Raw genomic sequence first — 22,129 nt, 5'->3', positions numbered from 1 at the left:
CGTCAGTCATACTTTGGGCTGTGTGTTTTATTGAGATGAATAAATTCCCCAGAAGCGCTGCTCATGTTAATCAGGTCAGCTGGAGTGTGTTTCTGCAGTGGCCGCTCTGAGATCTCAGCGTTTGATTAACATCCACAAGCAGGTTTTTAAGTGTCTGCCGCACACAGGACACTTCAGAAAGTGGTTTGTTCCAGCCTTTGGGAATATTGTCACTGTCTGTTGAATAACTCTGCCTTTTTTTTCTAGGTACAGATTCATGTATGTGCTAGACTGAATTCAGCGAGTTATTCACACAATTTATGGAATATACATTTAACATACTGTGGGATTTTTCAAAAGAATAGTTTCATCCTCATGTCTATCATGAGCTTTATGGGTCACTTAAATGGTGTCAGACCTTGTTAAGACCTTATAAAATAAAGAAAAAAGTATGTGAGGACAAAAACATCATGAAAGTAGTCAATACTTGTGGACTACACAAGTCATTTCTGAAATCATATACAGGTGCATCTCAATAAATTAGAATGTTGTGGAAAAGTTCAATTATTTCAGTTATTCAACTCAAATTGTGAAACTTGTGTATTAAATAAATTCAATGCACACAGACTGAAGTAGTTTAAGTCTTTGTTTCTTTTAATTGTGATGATTTGGCTCACATTTAACAAAAACCCACCAATTCACAACAAATTAGAATACTTCATAAGACCAATAAAAAATACTTTGTAGGGGCTCCTTTTGCTTTAATTACTGCCTCAACTCGGCGTGGCATGGAGGTGATCAGTCTGTGGCGCTGCTGAGGTGGTATGGAAGCCCAGGTTTCCTTGACAGTGGCCTTCAGCTCATCTGCCTTTTTTGGACTCTTGTTTCTCATTTTCCTCTTAACAATATCCCATAGATTCTCTGATGGGGTTCATGTCTGGTGAGTTTGCTGGCCAGTCAAGCACACCAACACCATGGTCATTTAACCAACTATTGGTGGTTTTGGCAGTGTGGACAGGTGCCAAATCCTCCTGGAAAATGAAATCAGCATCTTTAAAAAGCTGGTCAGCAGAAGGAAGCATGAAGTGTTTTAAAATTTCTTGGTAAACAGATGCAGTGACTTTGGTTTTCAAAAAAACACAGTGGACCAACACCAGCAGATGACATTGCACCCCAAATCATCACAGACTGTGAGAACTTAACACTGGACTTCAGGCAACTTGGGCTATGAGCTTCTCCACCCTTCCTCCAGACTCTAGGACCCTTGGTTTCCAAATGAAATACAAAACTTGCATTCATCTAAAAAGAGGACTTTGGACCACTGGGCAACAGTCCATTTCTTCTTCTCAGCCCAGGTAAGATGCCTCTGACGTTGTCTGTGGTTTAGGAGTGGCTTAACAAGAGGACTACTGTAGCCAAATTCCTTGACACGTCTCTGTGTGGTGGCTCTTGTGAAGTTCACCCAAATTCTTGAATTGATTTTTCTTGACAAGCCTCTCAAGGCTGCGGTTCTCTCGATTGGTTGTGCATCTTTTTCTTCCACACTTTTTCCTTCCACACAACTTTCTGTTAACATGCTTGGATACAGCACTCTGTGAACAGCCAGCTTCTTTGGCAATGAATGTTTGTGGCTTACCCTCCTTGTGAAGGGTGTCAGTGATTGTCTTCTGGACAACTGTCAGATCAGCAGTCTTCCCCATGATTGTGTAGCTTAGTGAACCAAACTGAGAGACCATTTTGAAATCTCAGGAACCCCTTGCAGGTGTTTTGAGTTGATTAGCTGATTGGCATGTCACCATATTCTAATTTGTTGAGATTGAATTGGTGGGTTTTTGTTAAATGTGAGCCAAATCATCACAATTAAAAGAACCAAAGACTTAAACTACTTCAGTCTGTGTTCATTGAATTTATTTAATACACAAATTTGAGTTGAATTACTGATATAAATGAACTTTTCCACAACATTCTAATTTATTGAGATGCATCTGTAATTGTTTTGTGTGAGAAACAGACCCAAATTGAATTCATTCACTGAATGTCTCTCTTATATTATGTTTTTTTGTCTTTTCTGGAGTTTGACGGCATTTGGAAAAGAGCAGCATCTCCTTTTGTAGAAAAACAGGTTTGAAAAGATAGCTATTTCTGGTGTGTTAAACCTACTTAGAAGAATTGTTCACACAAAACATGGCCACTCTTCAGGCCATCCAAGATGTAGATGAGTTTGTTTCTTCATCAGATTTGGAGAAATGTAGCAATACATCACTTGCTCACCAGTGGATCCTCTGCAGTGAATGGGTGCCGTCAGAATTCGAGACCAAACAGCTGATAAAAACATCACAGTAATCCATAAGTAATCCGCACCACTCCAGTCCATCAGTTCACGTCTTGAGAAGTGAAAAGCTGTGTTTGTAAGAAACAAATCCATCATTAAGATGTTTTTAACTTTAAACTATTGCTTTCTGCTAAAATATGAGTCCTCTATCCATAATATTGGTTTCTCCAGTGAAAAATTTGTTTCGTCTGAATCAGGAGAGAAATATGGACAGACCAAGCAATGTTTACAAGCCAAAACAGAACTAAACAAATATTTTGGTGTATTTTATGTGTAATTTGTATTATAGACTAGTAAAAACATCTTAAGGATGGATTTGTTTCTTACAAACACACAGCTTTTCTCTTCACAAGATGTTAATTGAAGTAGTGATGTGGATTACTGATGTTTTTATCAGCTGTTTAGACTCTCATTCTGACGGCACCCATTCACTCCAGAGCGTCCATTGCTGAGCAAGAGATGTAATGTTACATTTCTCCAAATCTGATGAAGAAACAAACTCATCTACATCTTGGATGGCCTCAGGGTGACTACATTTACAGCAAATTTTCATATTTAGGTGAACTATTCCTTTAAGCAGTATTTATCAAAATGCAACCCTACTGTAAAAGTCTTAAAATTAAAATGCTAATTCTTGTTTCTCAGCATGATTGCATAATGAATTCACTCCCTGTGAATCCGAACTAGTGGAGAATGTCTCGCATAAGTGAATTGGAGGGCGAGGGTCATGACCTCTGTCAGCAAACTTTCTCTTTTTAGGAGACAGGAGGATGTAGAAATAACTTCCAGTGCTTCGGGGGCTCTTTGACATTTGGTTTTGACACCAGGCCTGGGAAACTTCATCAAAAAATGTAAATTCAGAGAATGCATCATTTAAAAGGGAAGTGCATGTCATGTCTAAGAGCAACATTTTGTAATTGATGTCTGGTGGAGAGGAACAATTCCTCTAAAGGTCCACCAATGTTTTGCTGAGCATCGTACCATCGGTCTAGTATGTGTCATTGGGCAATTATTATTATTTTTTTTTTATTTTTTTTATTTTTTTCATTGAATGACAAAATTACAAAGTTGATAAAAGATTAGGTCACTTCCAGAACACAAATATACAGATACAAATTTGCTCACCCCTTATCATTCAAGATGTTTTTTGAGGAAAACATTCCAGGATTTCTCTCCATATAATGGACTTCTATAGTGCCTGCGAGTTTAAACATCCAAAATACAGCTTGAAAGGGCTCTAAACGATCCCAGCCAAGAAAGAAGGGTCATTTTCCTAAATAAATTAGAATTTGTACACATTTTAACCACAAATGCTCATCTTGTCTAGCTCTGTGTTGCACATGCATATTCTGTGCACTCCCGTTCAAGACAGTTAGGGTATGTTGAAAAACTCCCAACTCATTTCCTCTTTAAAATTGTCCTACATCACTGCAGAAGTATTGACCCAGTGTTTACAAAGTGAACGTGCAAGGAGGGTCAAACACTCTTTACAAAAAAAAAAAGAGTAAAACAGCGATGTAGGACGATTTTGAATTTGGAGGAGAAAATGAGATGGGAGGTTTTTCGACATACCCTAACTGTTGAGCATTTGAGGTTAAAAAGTGTAGAAATATTAATTTATTTATAAAAATGACTGATCATTTCGCTAGATAAGATCCTTCTTCCTTGGCTGGGATTGTTTAAAACAGTTCGAAGCTGCAATTAAACTGCATTTTGGAAGTACAAACTCGGGGGACCATAAAAGGTCCACTATATGGAGAAAAATCCTGGAATGCTTCCCTCAAAAAACTATTCCTATACAATTAAAGAAAGAAAGACATGAATATTTTGGACATGACATGGGGGTGAGTAAATTATCTGTAAATCTTTGTTCTGGAAGTGAACTAATCTTTTAAGTTATGGTATGATCTTATTTATTTATTTAGTTTATTTGGCAAATTCACAGTGAAAAAATACACTTAGGGTTCAGGGTTGGTTAAAATTCAGAGCTTAAAAATTTGCTTCATTTCAACTTGTTAGTGTGAATTTTAATTATATTGGCCAAAACGCAAAGAATGTTACACTGTAATTTCACAGAAATTCAACTTAGGTGTCTTTCTATGCAATATTCAAAGTCTTGACAAACTTTGCTTTTCTGGTTTAAATTACAATTACATTACGGTGCAATTTTGCATCCTGTTTGCTAACTTAGTTTTAGTTCAAATCCAATTCAGGATTAGATATACAGGTCAAAAATTTAAAATAAAAAAATTTTTTTTAGATGTTTTTTGAAAGAAATCACTTCTGCTCATCAAGGCTGCATTTTTATTTGGTCATAAATACAGTAAAAACAGTAAAATTTTGAAATATTATTACTATTTTAAATAACTATTTTCTATGTAAATATATTGTAAAGTGTAATTGATTCTTGTGATCAAAGCTGAATTTTCAGCATCATTACTGCAGTCTTCAGTGTCACATGATCCTTCAGAAATTACTTTAATATGCTGATTTGCTGCTCAAGAAACATCTCTGATTATTAACAATGTTGAAAACAGCTATGCTGTTTTATATTTTTTGTGAAAACTATAACAGTTTATTTTTGCAGGATTATCTGCTGACAACAAAGTTCAAAAGAACACCATTTATCTGAAATAGAAATCTTTTGTAACATAATAAAAGTCTTTACTGTCACTTTTAATCAATTTAATGTATCCTTGCTGAATAAAAGTCTTAAAAAATGTAATTATTTAAAACTTTGGAGCAGTAGCCTGTATGTATGGCAGTATTTTGCAATGAAAATGTTGTTTTAAAACTTTAGAATGGCTAAAACTCATTCATTTTAAGTTATACCTTTTTTATTTGCTTATTTACAAGTCATTAGATTGTAGTTTACAGTTTTAAGATTGTCCTGTTCTGTTTGCTTCAAAAAGTGATGTTCTGACTCTTTACTGAAATCAATCAAGAAAATCAATGGGAGAAATACTTCCAAAATCAAGTGGACAGTCCCCGTTGTTCTGTATTTGTTGTGTATTATCCAGAAACCCTGAAAGGCCGAAAAATATGAGGGATTGCTGTGGTTTGACAGCGTGTGTTGTTGTTCTGTCAACATTGAGCTGAAGTTGTTTCAAATTGCCATTTGAAGCTAATTGATCCCGTCGCTGCATGTACCTTCAGCGAAACACAAAACACACTCCAAGGGTTTTAACAAACTCCGCATTCAGGCGTTGTATAAAGTTTTTTGTACCCACGGCAGATATTTATTCTTTCAAACTCTGTCACTTCTGATGAAAAGCGGGTTTGGGTTGTGTAGCGAGGCTGCAAAGCGTGTATCCGTGTGAAGCAGAGGAAAGCTGTTTCCTGTCTGAAAGCACCAAACAAGTTCATTTACGCGGTGGAGTGAAGACGGGATAATTGGTCCCTTGATCAAAGCGGGCTGGTTGTGCGGGACAGCAGCTAGCGGTCCTGCGGTTTAGCATACTTTGTGTAATTGGACTGTGTTTTCTGCTGTGGATGTGCACCTAATCATCTGTGCTTGTCTGTTTCACTTTGGCCCTCAAATCCACATACTCTGTGATGGGTTGAAAGCACCAAACACAACATGTTTTCTTTTCCATTGTGTGTGGGACAGACATCCAGAGAGAGAAGCAAACCTTTGTTTTAGAGTGAAATCAGGCACACGTTGTTGTTTACAAGCTTATTTCGCACTAAGATCGCTGTAAGCAGATGACATGTCAGTGTTGATTTGTGCCTGCGTTGTCGGGAAACTGAAGCCGGTCGAAAGCGCTGATGTTTATCACATATAAACACTGGGTTTTCATGCTGTTGTTATCAGCGGTGTCGTTTGCTAATGAGATGTAATTGTGTAAATGACACTGAAGTGTCCTGGGGTCGCATTTACCGCAGATTTCATTTGTCTGCTGAATGCAAAACATTGAATAAAACTCTTAGACGTGTCTTCGGAAATTCATAAGCATGACTCCAACCCTCTGAACACTAAGACGCTTGGTAAATATGAATATCAATTGATTTACAATTACAACACAGCTGTGGTTGATCATTAAGAGTGATTGCTATGTCAATGACTATTGCTTCGGCTTGTACGTTGGGTTAATGAATTGAGGAAAACAAACCAAAGTATTGAAATTTGTAACTCATCCTGCAGCACGAACACTTTGGAATAATTACGATTTATTAATGTTTTTGAAAGAAGTCTCTCCTGCTCTCCAACACTCTTAAAAATAAAGGTGCTTCATGATGCCATAGAAGAACCTTTTTGTCTAAATGGTTTCATAAAGAACCTTCAACATCTGAAGAACCTTTATGTTTCACCAAAGGTTCTTTGTGGCAAAGGAGGTTCTTCAGGTTATAAAAAGGTAAGAAAGAGATGGTTCTTTATATAGAACCTTTGACTGAATGGTTCTTTGTGGAACCAAAAGTGGTTCCTCTATGGCATCGCTGTGAAGAACCTTTTAAAGCACCTTTATTTTTAAGAATGAAGGCTGCATTTATTTGATCAAAAATACAGTAAAAGCAGTAAAATTGTGAAATATTATTACAATGTTAAATAAACGGTTTCTATGTCAGTATATATTCAAATGTAATTTATTTCTGTGATCCAAAGCTGAATTTGTAGCATCATTACTCCAGTTTTCAGTGTCACATGATCATTCAGAAATCATTATAATACGCTGATCTACTGCTCAGTTATTACTAGCATTGTAATTGTTAGAATGGTCATGGATCAGCGATCTCCACGTAAAACTGATCTTGCAGACCCAAAATGTAAGTCGTAGAGACTTAAAACTTGGAGGGGATAGTACTCACACTGCAGACAACGTCACCAAGGCTCACCCCAATTTGCCTGATGGGGGCGCTACAACGATCAAAAGTACAAAATCTCTCATAACTCCTAAACCGTCAGTCGCAGACTCAAGTGTCTTTTTACCCGAAATTTTCAGGTATTTTGGATTTTCTGCAAAACCTGCTTTTGCGAACTAGTCCTAGGTTTTTCGGCCGATAGAAACCAAACCAGTGCAGAAAGATTCTCTGGAGAGCGAATATGAATAATTATTTTAAAAAGTCTAACTTTCAATTCACTGTCACAAAGGGACACCAAAACGGGCAGGGCCACTTTTAGTAAAATGTACGGTGGCCGACAGAGGCCAACGCGCTGCAAACTTAAGAAAACACATGCAAACAGAAAAAACGACAACAAATTAAGAAAACATCTTCATCCGTTTGACAACACAGTCGCTCCAAATCCTCGCAACGCAAACACAAATACGGAAACGCGCTGCAAATTCTCACAACACAACCAAACTCAGAAACACGCTGCGAACACACGAGGGCGCTGCAAACTAACAAACGCGCTGCATATAGCTCGGTCCACAACGGAAATGTTTCAGGGGGACCTCAAAAAGTGACGAACCCATCTGGGACTTGATTATTTGTTCAGTGGCTGTTGGTCAGAGCAGAGGTGTTATCGGTGAACTATCACCTTTTAGTGATAGTATAGTATCATTTAAAGGTGATAGTGATATAAATAATCAGGTAATATAGTGATATAAATAATCAGGTCCCAGATGAGTTCGTCACTTTTTGAGGTCCCCCTGAAACATTTCCGTTGTGGACCGTGCTATATGCAGCGCGTTTGTTAGTTTGCAGCGCCCTCGTGTGTTCGCAGCGCGTTTCTGAGTTTGGTTGTGTTGTGAGAATTTGCAGCGCGTTTCCGTATTTGTGTTTGCGTTGCGAGGATTTGCAGCGCCTGTGTTGTCAAACTGATGAAGATGTTTTCTTAATTTGTTGTCGTTTTTTCTGTTTGCATGTGTTTTCTTGTTTGCAGCGCGTTGGCCTCTGTCGGCCACCGTAAAAATGCCCAATAACTCCTAAACAGAATAAGATATCTTCGCCAAACTTAAAACACTTATGTAAGAGCTCAATCTAAAGTTACAGGACAAAAATCACGTGGCTTGGCCACTTGGTGGTGTTATAAAAATGGGCTGATATAGCGTTTTTCAAGGGCGTAAACAATTGTACATTGTGTGGTTTTTCGCACATACATGTGATATTTATATCATATAACAGAACTCCTTATTCTGGACAACTTTGCCTCTAGAACCACTGCTGTCAATCAAATTGTTTGTTAAATGATTGGGAAGATGTAACAAAAAAAAAAATAAATACTTTTGCAAACTAGTCCTAGGTTTTGCACTACAATTCTCTGGACTCTCTAGGTCAATAATTATCAAAAAAGTTTGAAATTTAACCTTTGGGAAGCTATAATGGGGTTGTTTAGAAAAGAGGCCTGTCCAAATTTACCCAAAATCCCATAAAGCCAAAAGGAAAACTCAAAACTTAACGAAACCTGCCAAGCCCATGCGACAGGTGATTCTAAACAAGCATGCAAGGTTTTAAGGAGATCGGACAACAGCTGGCGCTATAACAGTCATAAACGTTACAAAACATACTATTGCTATGTTTTGTATTACCTTTATTTGCTACATAATGTCTTTTTTTATATGTGCTTAAATGCTTTAAAGCACTTGAACCCCAGTAATCGCTGCTTGCAGCTATATTTATCAACTATTATTGATGATACATTTTTTTGCTGCTTAATATTTTTTTTGCAGAAACTATGAAACATTTTTAAGGATTCTTTGAGGAATAGATCAGCATTTAATTAAAATAAAAATCTTTTGCAACATTGTAAATGTCTTTACTGTCACTTTTGATCATGTTAATGCATCTTTGCTGAATTAAAAAAAAAACTTTTTAAATCTTACATTTATCATAGTTTATGAAGCAGCACGACACTGATAATAATCAGAAATGTTTATTGAGCAGCAAACCATTATATTAGTATGATTTCTGAAGGATCATGTGACGCTGAAGACTAGAGTAATGATGCTGAAAATTCAGCTTTGATCATAGAAATAAATTACATTTTACAATATATTCACATAGATAACAGCTATTTTAAATTGCAATAATATTTCACAATTTTACAGATTTTTGCTTTATATTTAATTAAATAAATGAAGCCTTGCTGAGCAGAAGAACCTTTTTACGAGTACTGTAAGCAACACTTAACTTCTTCCTCTGAAAATGTGAAAATCAGTTGTTTTCATGCAGTCCTTGCATGAACCCTATATCTCTGAGATCATATAGTTTAATTTCAGTTTCAAGCATAAACGCTGATGTCAAGCAGAAATGGAGCAATATCGTTTTTATTAGTTTTTTTTTTTATTTGTTTAAAGGCTTAAAGCTGCGGTTATTACAGTGTACTTGTTGATTTTATCTTGTTTTGCTGGGTAAAACTTTTCTGTGCGTGTTCCTGATATGTCCCGGGGGGATTTCTACACATCTTTCGGGTGCCATACAGATGTTTTGTATTGTAAACAAAGACATGTTGACTTCCAGAAGCATCTGCCGGTCGGAAAAAAGTGTCTGGAATGCTGCGTCTTTACAGGGATTTGGGAAAAAATGGCACAGACTCTATCACGCTGATTAATTAGTTTGTAATACATTAAACCACACCAGTTTTTCCTTGGTTTTCTTTTGACAGATAACCATCCACACGACTACACCAGCCATCTGGATCTCACTGGGTCACACACACCCAAAATCGGTGAGTTGTTCAATATCTGTGTTTCCAGTAAATCCCGATCGTTCAGTTTGTCTGCGGTATGAAATGCTGCTCAAAAGCAGCTCAGGGTTTAATTGATTTATGACGACATCTCGATACTATCAGCATCTACCACATCCAGATGGTTTGAAGTGTGAAGAATGTGGTGTATAATATCAGATTGGAGTAATTAATGGAGCTAGATTTTATCTCCAGAAAAGATTTTCGTAATTAGCCTCATCAGATGAGCGCTGATAATCTCCATTACTCAAGATGCTTAACTCCCCGACAGCCCTCGAGATCAGAGATGCCTTTCACCCAAAATTTGATTGGGAAAGCAGGGTTTTGACGAAAAACGGCCTCTTGACAGGAAATTAAAAGCTTAGCCTGTAAATGGCCCCGCTTGCAGGGAGGATTGTGTAACACAACAGTATGCTAATCGGATCTGCACAGTTTGCCGACGTTATTGAAAAGACACAGTTGTAATTATTCTGACTATATCTCGTCTTCCCAAATTCGATTTTGTGTGAAAAAAGCTTTTCATAGTATAAGCTCTCATCGGTCACATCTACGGCGATAGCTTTAGTTTGTGCACTCAATTAAATCAAGCTCCTTGTGCGCTAGATATTACTGAATTCAGTTAATATCAGCTCACTCCATTAATAATATTCTGTGTCAACTCAACCAGAGCTCCCTGGCTAAGACTTTTGATTTTGATCTTTTTTTTTTCTGGTGAAAGACATACATGGATAAAAAGAAAGCCAAAATATTAAATGTCATATTTGAATATTTACTGACTAATCCACTATTTCATAGAAGGGAGTCAAAATGACAGGTTTTACCTGAGATTTGGAGCCCAATTACATGGAGGAAAAATTACTTTAGAAAGCTGGCAGCATAATTATGTTACTTTTACATAGAGATTGGTAGGTCTATTAGTAAAATCTGTCAACTTTGGCAATCTTTGTTGCATTAAATGCCATTAGTGACAGTTTAAAAATGGGAAAAAAAAGTTTTTCCCAAAGTTTGCATTAATATAACTCAAGAATTACTAAAGATATCTTAATATCCTTTTGGATTTTGGTTTTTAATAAACACTTCTTTTAGCATCTTCATTTTTAAAGCCCTGTATGGTTCAATCCTAGAGATATTATGATCTCAATATGGCTCCATTACATAGCTGATATGTGACCCTGGACCACAAAACCAGTCTTAAGTAGCACATGTATATTTGTAGCAACAGCCAACAATTCATTGTATTGGTCAAAATGATAAATTTTCTTTTATGCCAAAAAATCATTAGGATATGATGTAAAGATCTTGTTCAATGAAGATACTTTGTACATTTCCTACCGTAAATATATCAAAACTTGATTTTTGCCTAGTAATATGCATTGCTAAGAACTTAATTTGGACAACTTTAAAGGCAATTTTCTCAATATTTAGATTTTTATGCAACCTCAGATTCCAGATTTTCAAATAGTTGTATCTCAGCCACATATCGTCGTATCCTAACAAACTATACATCAATGGAAAGCGTATTCAGCTTTATCAAAACTGACACTAATGACTGGTTTTGTGGTCCAGGGTCACATATTTTTGTCTTCTAAATCTGAAGAAAAAATAATGTTAAAACTAGAAATGTATCTCAGGTCCATCTGTCAAAACAACTGCTTAGAACATAACTGAGAGCCAATAATATTATTTTTTTTTATTATAATTTATAATAATATAAATTAAAAATTTAATTATTATATTAAAATTTGCATGCTTGTAACTCAGGCAGTATGAAAGATATCTTAACAATTTTTTAGATGTTGGTTCTTAACCAACTTTTCTTTTGTTATCTACATTTTTAAGTTCCTATATGGTTCGATCCCATAGATATGGGGATCTCAATGTGTCTCCATGTGCAAATTGTTACATTTCACCCATTTTCAATGGTCGAAAACCCAACATAGGCTCATTGGAAATACTTGTCTCCATATACATTTCTGCAAAACTGAAAAAAAAAAAAAACTGTACGAATCACTGCAGTTTTCAGATGAAATGAACACTAGAGGCAGGAAAACACCAACAACTTTGATTGTTTTTCACACAAAGTATAATTTACAGGTATAGAGTTTGAGTACTATAGAGTACACAATTACTTGCAGAATATTATGTTATGACTTCAAAACAATTTTAACATCCTGTGCATTTTGAAAACTAATACTTCTGAACATTGTCATCACATATATAGCTTAATATGCATGAGTTTTCTAATTCCATGGGTTTGCTCTGTAGCTCGTCTGATATGGCTTTTGGCTTTCACCACTATTTATGTTTGTCATTCTTCAGAGAGAAAAAAAAATGAGCCAGGAATGATCCTGCAATATGTGACACCGTGAATCAAAAGCATGCAAAAGAAAGTGACTGATTTTGTTTTTCTCACTTGGGTTTGTTAGGACACAGAATAGAGCACTACGGTAAGCAGTACACATGTTGTACATGTGTACGATTTCTCATTTATTTTATGTTTGTGAATGTAGGGTTGACTCTGTATGTGTGCAATCTCTAATCTCTCTGTGTTAATCTCTGTTTGTGTGCAGCTTGTCTGTGCTTTTCTCTATATGTTAACACTGTGTGTGTGTGGTTTGTACATTGCAAAAAATGTTTTTTTACTCCAATTTTTGTGGCTTGTTTTCCAGTTACAAATATCTAAATGTTCTTAAATCAAGATGCATTTACTTAAAATGCTAAATTACTTAAGATATTAAGTCTTGCTTCCTGAAAAATGCATCCAAATTAAAAAAAAAATAGTTTAAATGTAAAACCAAAAGTAATTACCTGCTAATGGGGTCAGAAAAATAAACTTAATTCAAAGGAAAACATGTTTATTCTTAACCCATTGGCAGATATTTGTTCTTTGTCATTTAATTTTGATAAAAAAGATAAAATAATAGTTTTAAAATGAAAATATATTCACTCTCAGGCCATCCATGATGTCTGTTTCTTCACCAGATTTGGAGAAATGTAGCATTACATCACTTGCAGTCTCTTACAGTCTTACAGTCTCTCAGTCATGAATATCACCAACATGTTGACTGACAAAACCAAAGTGTAGCCAGAACAAATTGAGTCTCAAGACTAACTCTAATTCCTGAAATGGCTTCTTAAAAGCCAGCTGGAAAATGGGGATTGGTTGAGGACGGTGCACTGAAACAGATTATCATCAAATCAGAAGAATGGAGTAACAGGATTGGTTGAAGTGCTGAGATGTGCAGCAGCCAATCAGAAGAATGGAGTGACGGGATTGGTTGAAGTACTGAGATGTGCAGTAGCCAATCAGAAGAATGGAGTGACGGGATTGGTTAACATAATGGAACATGAGCCAACCAATCAGGAGCAGCAAGCTATGGATGGAACCACTAAGGACCTGAAATAAAGAAAAAAAAAGAGCAACAGACAAAACAACCACCCAATAACCTTCTGGAATGTAACAAAACATCTTAATAATGTCTTTATTTCTTACAAACATGCAGCTTTTCACTCCAGAAAACATTAACAGATGGACTGAAGTGGTTTACTTGTGGATTATTGTGATGTTTTTAATCAGCTGTTTGAACTCTTATTCTGACGGCACCCATTCACTCCAGAGGATCCAGTGGTGAACAAGTCACGTCATGCTACATTTCTCCAAATCTGTTCTAATGTAGAAACAAACCTGTGGCTGAATTTCAGCAAATTTTGATTTTGGGGTGAACTATCCCTATAAGAAAGTTTGAACTTACTAGTAAAAACAAAACAAAAACACTGAGTACGAAAATTATTTTTTGCAGTGCATATATGGTGTGGTATATGTGTGCTTATGTAATGTCATATAGAAACACAAACCTTTGAAACTAGCCTGCAGATCCCAGGCCTGGCAATCCGTAGTCCCATGAGCACACAGTTAAAATGAGGAAACAACATTCCCAACAAGTGTTTTACTGGCTGAGCAGCTGCCTGGACCAACACTCACCCTCATTAAACAAGTTCAAAAATTATTCCAGCACACACACTCAGACAGATGCCACGGTGGCCTGTATACACTGAGCTGGAACTGCTTTCTCTTGTATGGGATGCGTTTCATCTTTCTCCCTCTCCCTCTTTTTTTCTTTTCTACCCGCAGAGAAGCCGAGAATGAACAACATCCTGACATCCCAGACAGAGCCGTACGACCTGTCGTTCTCCCGGTCCTTCCAGAACCTCACGCACCTCCCACCATCCTACGAGATGACCATGAAAACAGACTTAAGTACGTACTCCTCCCTTTATTATTGTCCACCCTGTATAAAAGACAGAGAGATTCATATGTTTTATAGATTTAAGTTTAAAAAAAATTAAATCACCGATATATAACAAAAAAATTTAAATGAAAGCAGACTTAAGTACATACTCCTCTCTTTATTATTGTCCACCCTGTATAAAAGACAGAGACATTCATACTTTTTATAGATTTATATATAAAATTGTAGTTTTAAACTAGAGACCGACCAATATATCGATTTACCGATATTTAAGCATTTTACCATAATCGGTTATTGGTTTTGTAATATCAGATTCACTGATATAACAAAAAAAAAAAAAAATGAAAGCAAACTTAAGTACATACTCCTCCCTTTATTATTGTCTACCCTATATAAAAGACAGATAAATTCATACTTTGTATAGATTTATGTTTAAAATTGTAGCTTTAAACCAGAGATTGACCGATATATCAATTTACCGATATTTAAGCATTTTACCATAATCGGTTATCGGTTTTGTAATATCTAATTCACCAATATTACAAAAAAAGAAAGCAGACTTAAGTACATACTCCTCCCTTTATTATTGTCTACCCTGTATAAAAGACAGAGAAATTCATACTTTTTATAGATTTATGTTTAAAATTGTAGTTTTAAACCAGAGATTGACCGATGTGTCAATTTACCGATATTTAAGCATTTTACCATAATCGGTTATCGGTTTTGTAATATTTAATTCACCAATATTACAAAAAAAAGAAAGCAGACTTAAGTACATACTCCTCCCTTTATTATTGTCCACCATGAATAAAAGACAGAGAGATTCATACTTTTTATAGATTTATGTTTAAAATTGTAGTTTTAAACTAGAGATCAACCGATATATCGATTTACCGATATTTAAGCATTTTATCATAATTGGTTATCGGTTTTGTAATATCTGATTCACCTATATATAACAAAAAAATTAAAGCAGACTTAAGTACATACTCCTCTCTTTATTATTGTCCACCCTGTATAAAACACAGAGAGATTCATACTTTTTATAGATTTATGTATAAATTTTAGTTTTAAACTAGAGATCGACTGATATATCGGTTTACTGATATTTAAACATTTTACCATAATCGGTTATCGGTTTTGTAATATCGGATTCATTGATAAACGCCGCCATATTTATTGATTTAACATAACAGCAATTAATGCATGTGTTACATAAATGCCTGATATGTAGCTAGTTTATGCAGCTTGGCTCTAAGAAATAGAGACAAACTTAGAGTCACAAGATAATCCGTCAAGTCCTGCCCCAATAAAGACATAACTTTGCATGAATTAAAAAATACAGCCATGAATAAGCGGTGCTTTAAAAGTGACTTTTTAACAAGATTCACTTGTTTAAAACACCCTAAATTATATTAGCATTTACTATGTAACCATTTTTTCGCTAATACACATCTAAATAAATACTCTATGGTTTCAGTACAGTTCCGTGTAAATCCATAGATAAACAGCCCTTTGTCAGCAGGCATTTCAGAATCTAGAATGAGAAAAACATTATTAATTCTGTCTGATATAACATACCAGTTGAGAAATGCTATAAAAATTGATGTTTTGTTTGTTATATTCCAATATTCCAGAGAATATTATTCAGTTAATTAAAATTCTCCAGTGAATTATTCTTCACTCTTTATATTAAACAGCTTATACACCTACTAAAACTGTAGTTTAAAATGAAGTTGATATGACCAATGACCACTGTTCTTTATTTATTTGAAAACATTAGACATTCTACTTTTTTTTTTTTTGCTTGTTAGTGTTACAGCTGATGCTTTTTATAAACAAAATGTTTTTATTGTTGTAATATGAAGTTTAAATTTAAAATGAAAGACTGCAAATTTTCAACACTTTTTTTAAGATGACTAAAAGGTGGTATAACAGTAAATAAATATCGGTTCTGCACATCGGTTATCGGCCACATAAACATGCAAGTAATCGGTATCGCTATCAGTATCTGTCCTAAAAAATCAGTATCGGTCGATCATTATTTTAAACCCCCTACACTCTTAAAAATAAAGGTGCTTTAAACCAAAAATGGTTCTTCTATGGCATCGCTGTGAAGAACAATTTTTGGTTCCACAAAGAACCAATTAGTCAAAGGTTCTTTAAAGAACCATCTCTTTTTTTAATCTGAAGAACCTTCTTTAGCCACAAAGAAACTTTTGTGAAACAGAAAGATTCTTCAGATGTTAAAGGTTCTTTATGGAACCATTTAGAAGCTTCTTCTATGGCATCATGAAGCACCTTTATTTTTAAGAGTGTAGTAGGTTGTTTCTTAAATGAGAAGGTTTGCATGATCTCCTGTCACTTCAGTGCCCTTGTGCGGGACACTCGTCTCCACAGGGACTGCGACTAAAATACACGCACTGCGGATAAAAGCACCTGCTAAATGAGAAATAACCAGTTGACCGGCATTCATTAAATACAAAGGGCAGGATAAATTAAAGATGAAAGTATTGACATGCTGCGTTAACATAGTCCTGAGTCATTAAAATCAGACACTACAGCTACAGCTCTTAAATCAATGACATTCAATGGCGAATGAAGAAAATTACAAGATTGGAAACCAGGAGGAATTCATAATGAAGCTTAAAATGAACACTGATCACAAAACTAAAGAGGCGAGAAAAATCTTGCAGACAATAAAAATCACAAAAAGACACATTAGACCATTCTGTAAATGGACATGCTGGAGCATTATTGTTGGTTTTTCTTTACTGTGGGATGTGAAATAATGGTGCTTCTGGTGTCTTAAATCACAGGGCCTGTTTGTAGTGCTGTTTGAGTAATTTAGGCTTCACCTGCTGTGTGAGCCGACCGGGAGGCAGACCTGAGAGTAATGACCAGTAATGGACAACAATTACTCAGGGTTTTAATAAGGAGACAAAGGAGAGAGAAAGAGAGAGACAACATGCAATTTGTATAGGTCTAACTCTATAAATACTGCTATATCAGGTGTGATACACACATTTCTAAGGTCTTTAAATGGTCAAACTGTTGAAAATCCAGTTGTTCACAATATACTACATGCCTTCTGTCATCTGATTGATAGTTTAGTCTGCTTGTACTTCACATGTCTTTTTGCTGTGAAATCTTTTCCGATTTTGAATTACTTTTATATTGCCAGTAATATTTCAAGATGAACACTTACTGGACTGAAACAACTTCAGTTTACTTGATCATCCATCATTATTTTTAAGAAAATAACGTTGAAATGGGAGTATCAAGCTTTTGAAGAATGTTTATTTGTTCATCTCTCAATCATCATTGCATTGCATTATACCTATTAAAAATGCAATGCAATACAATTAACACTGAATAATACACTAAACCTTTAAATATTGTATATTTAATATTTCTAATATATTAGATATATTCTTGGGAGACATATTTTATTATCATAATATTTGAGCTATAAAATCCTGATGTATCTAATATGATGATCAACAAAAACACATATGCAACTTTAATTAATTTATCAGTTTATTTATTTATTTAACCAAAAGGTTTTTCATGGGATATTATTATTATTATTATTATTATTATTATTATTATTATTATTATTATTATTATTATTATAATAAATAAATAAATAAAACTATCTCACAATTCACACTTTTGAATATTATTATTATTATTATTATTATTAATAATAATAATAATAATAATAATAATAATAATAATAGTTGTACAGTTTTCCTCACAATTACTCTTAGAATTATAAGAAAAAAGTTCAGATCAGATAAAAAGATTAAATGTCACAATTACCTTTTTTATTTATTTATTTTTTTTGTGGTGAAAAAAAACTGCTAGATGCAAAGTCAGATTTCAGAGGAAACAAAATCAGTTTTAAATAAGTTAATAATAAAGGATGAATTGTATTTTTATTTTTTAAAATAATTGTCATATATATATATAAAATATATATAAAAATGCATAATAAAAATTGGGGATTGTGAGAAAAGAAATCAGAATGTTGAGTTTAAATCTCGTAATTCTGACTTTTTTTCTCATAATTACGAGTTAAAAACTTACAGTTCAGAGTTTGTATCTTGCAATTCTGAGAAAAACAGTCGGATGTATAGAAACTTTTGTGAGGGGAGAGTTAGAATTCTAGGATAAAAAGTTATTTATTATTATTATTATTATTATTATTATTATTATTATTATTATTGAATTAAATGCTGGAAACAAGCTGCCACATAGTTCAATAAACGTTTCCATTAAAATAAAATAAACTATCTAACCATTTTTTGTGCATATGTCAAGATTTACTGGATTACACTACGAGTCAAAAGTTTTTGAACAGTAAGTAAAAAAAAATTATTTTTAAATAAGTCTCTTCTGCTCATCAAGCCTGCATTAATTTGGTCCAAAGTACAGAAAAAACAGTACAATTTTGAAATATTTTTTACTTTTTAAAATAACTGTTTTCTATGTTTTAATATATACTAAAATGTAATTTATTCCTGTGATTTCATAGCTGAATTTTTAGCCTCATAAAAATCATTCTAATATTCTGATTTGCTGCTCAAAAACATTTTTTATTATTGGTATTATGTTGAAAACAGCGAGTAGAATTTTTTACAGGTTTCTTTGATGAATAGAAACTTCAGAAGAACAGCATTTATTTAAAATAGAGATCTTTTGTAACATTATAAATGTATTTTTTTAATCAATTTAAAGCAGCCTTGCTAAATAAAAGCATTGCTTTCTATCATTTCTTTCCCAAAAAAAAAAAAAAATATATATATATATATATATATTAGGGGTGGGCATAGATTATTTTTTTTAATCTAGATTAAATCTTGGAATTAATCTAGATTAATCTAGATTAAAATGGCTAATTTGAATTCTGCTGAAGGCATTCAGAATATGTGTGCTACCCAAATAATAACTAAAAGTAAGTCTTCGAGAACGGGCCAGGTGGCGCATTAGATCAGGCGCTCATCTCCTGTTTCCAAAATGCATCACAAACTGCTTGACAATTGCATTTACAACATAGTTACCTATTCAAACTTGTGTAACCAAGTACTTCTGCGCAAAAGGCTGCGCGACGTGCGTGTTGCCGTTAAATACACAGACGCACACGGAAATGGATTTCTGCGTGCATAGTCTTCCATTAAACTGCGTTGCTTTTAGAAGCGTCAATTCAGTTGTTGCATATAGTTTAATGTCTTTATTTCGGGATTATCAAAGTAAATTATAACTCAAACTTGAGATTTTACTGGGGCACAGCAGATTTTCACGTGCCCCAGTAAAAAGGGTCTAGCAACGCACCTGCCCTGAAGCGGCTTCATAACTGCATCAATGTCAGCACGTCTCATTTGATGTGGTAATTTCACAGAAGTTGAAGACTCGTTCTCGCCCCCTACAGTGCAATTCGACTAGGTATACGTCATCCGCGCTAAAATATCAAGGTGAAAGTCATCATATCTTGCGTAGTTTAGACCCAGCTCCCAACCCAACTTTGAGAATAGATTAACGGCGATATTTTTTTTTATCGCCCGATAAGAGTCTCACGTTAACGCAGCACGTTAACGCCGATAACGGCCCACCACTAATATATATATATATATATATATATATATATATATATATATATATAGTGACTCCAAGCTTTTGAATGGTATAGTGTATAATGTTACAAAAAGTTTTTATTTCAGATAAATGATGATCATTGGATCTTTCTATTCACCAAAGAATCCTGAAAAAATGTATATAATAATAATAAATATTTCTTGAGCAGCAAATTAGCATATAAGAATGATTTCTGAAGGATTGTGACACTGAAGACTGCAGTAATAATGCTGAAATTTCAGCTTTGATCACTGGAATAAATTACATTTTAACATATATTCAAATAGAAAGCAGTTATTTTAAATAGTAAAAATATTTCACAATATTACTGCTTTTACTGTATTTTGGATCAAATAAATGCAGGCTTGGTGAGCAAAAAAGTCTTCTCTAAACATTAAAAATCACACTGTTCAAAAATGTTTAACTGGTTGTGTAATATGCACAATTAATTTCACTATAATTTTTTTTAACAACATTTATTATTTTTAAGGGAAAGACATGCTTTTATAGGTCCTCGGGTAATGATTAACATTAAATTACATTCTCAAAAAATGAGAAAGCAAAAAAGACATGATAAATAAGCCCAAAAAAAGAGGTTGCTCTCTTTGGCTCATAATGCATCTGACCTAAGATTAGCATTCATTTTCTTCTTGTGATGGGACGTCCAGCACACTTCACCCCGGATGACCAGCGGCTCATATTCAGTGTCTGTGGCATTAGATTGCATTACTGCACGCTGATCTGAAAGCCCTAGTATCTGAGCAGATAATTGAGCTCTGGGGTCCGGCGTGACCGTTGGCCCGTAGGCCGTTCGCCTGACCTTTTCAAGTCTAATGTCATGCCCTCACATCGGCACATTCGGCCTTTGGAGCGTGTTGGGCCGCGCCGTCTGCCAGAAGCCGCCGCTGTCAGTGATGGTAATTCTGAACTACAGCAGCCGGCCGCCTATCGGATCCCGTCTTCATTAGCTCCAAGATAAACAGTTCAGCGGCGAATCGATAGCCGCTCTCGTACCGAACGCTCACAAACACATTCGTCTGCGGCCGCAGTCTTTGTCCACTGCTGCTCAGAAAGGAAATGATGTTGTCGATTTCAGGGAAGCTGCTTAAAAACTGGAGCCGCTCATCAGTGCAAGTCTTTGAAGTGACACTTTTAGAAAAGATGTTGATTTATTTATTTAGTTTTGACTACACTCTTAAAAATAAAGGTGCTTCATGGCGATACCATAGAAGAACCATTTTTGGTTCCACAAAGAACCATTCAGTCAAAGGTTCTTTAAAGAACCATCTCTTTCTTACCTTTTTATAATCTGAAGAAACTTCTTTTACCACAAAGAACCTTTTGTGAAACAGAGAGATGTTTTAGGTTCTTTATAGATCCATTTAGACAAAAAGGGTTCTTCTATGGCATCGTGACGCACCTTTATTTTTATCCATAGAAAGTGCATTAAATGTAAGTAAAGTGTTTACTTTTAAGGTTTCAAATAAGTTTTTGGAGAATAAAACATCAAAATTTGGTTGACATAATGTTACATTGTCATTTACACAATTTTTATGTAAAAAATTCAAACAACATGCTTATTCTGACTTGTGCATATTGAAATATATAAAAAAGTAAGGAGCATATTAAATTTTATTGTGTTTTAAATGAGCAAACAATTCTTACTGACAAATAAGCAAAACCTAGGATAGTGGTAATTTTAAAAATTTTGGATTACAACTAAATAGTATTTTGGGTGAAAATAATTCATCTTTAAATATGTCAGAAATTGATTTTTGTTGTAAATAATTGGACGTCTTCGGTAAATTAGGGGAAAATATTTATTTTTTTGGCTCAGAAAAACAAAAAATGCAATTAAATTAAACAAAAAACTTGTGTTTATATTTTGGGAAAAACAATAAAAAATTAAAGCAGTATTAACGCTTATCGTTTTTATGCTTTAACTCCTATTCGCCTTTGCCATATAAATATTTTTTAGTGTGATGAGTTTTTTTTTACAAATATTACAATTTATTTTTAAAAGATTATATATATATATATTTTTTTTTGTAATATTCATACATATTTTGACAATTTATGTATAATTTTTTTTAAATACTATTCATTTTTTGCAAATATTACAATTTATTTTAAAAAAACTATATATATATTTTTTTTTCTTTTTTTACAAATAAATTATAATATTTATACAATTTATTTATTAAAAACTAAAAATAAAATTATTTTTTTACAAACATTACAATTAAAAAAATGTATGTATATATATATATATATATATATATATATATATATATATATATATAT

The 22,129-nt window shown here is 34.2% G+C and overlaps 1 protein-coding gene across 2 annotated transcripts in view; it reads left to right on the top strand.

Annotated features, from left to right (window-relative positions):
• Nucleotides 1–22,129, top strand: part of LOC141343664 (protein shisa-6-like) — a 161,921-nt gene that overhangs the window by 134,560 nt on the left and 5,232 nt on the right. For both annotated transcript variants that reach the window (XM_073848265.1, XM_073848258.1), the window contains one exon: nucleotides 14,071–14,220. In XM_073848265.1, coding sequence (XP_073704366.1) covers nucleotides 14,071–14,220 — 150 coding nt within the window. The remainder of the gene's footprint in view (nucleotides 1–14,070; nucleotides 14,221–22,129) is intronic.

Source organism: Garra rufa, chromosome 1 (genome assembly GCF_049309525.1).
Source record: "Garra rufa chromosome 1, GarRuf1.0, whole genome shotgun sequence".
Lineage (NCBI taxonomy): Eukaryota > Metazoa > Chordata > Actinopteri > Cypriniformes > Cyprinidae > Garra > Garra rufa.
This window is presented reverse-complemented; position numbering and strand designations above follow the sequence as displayed.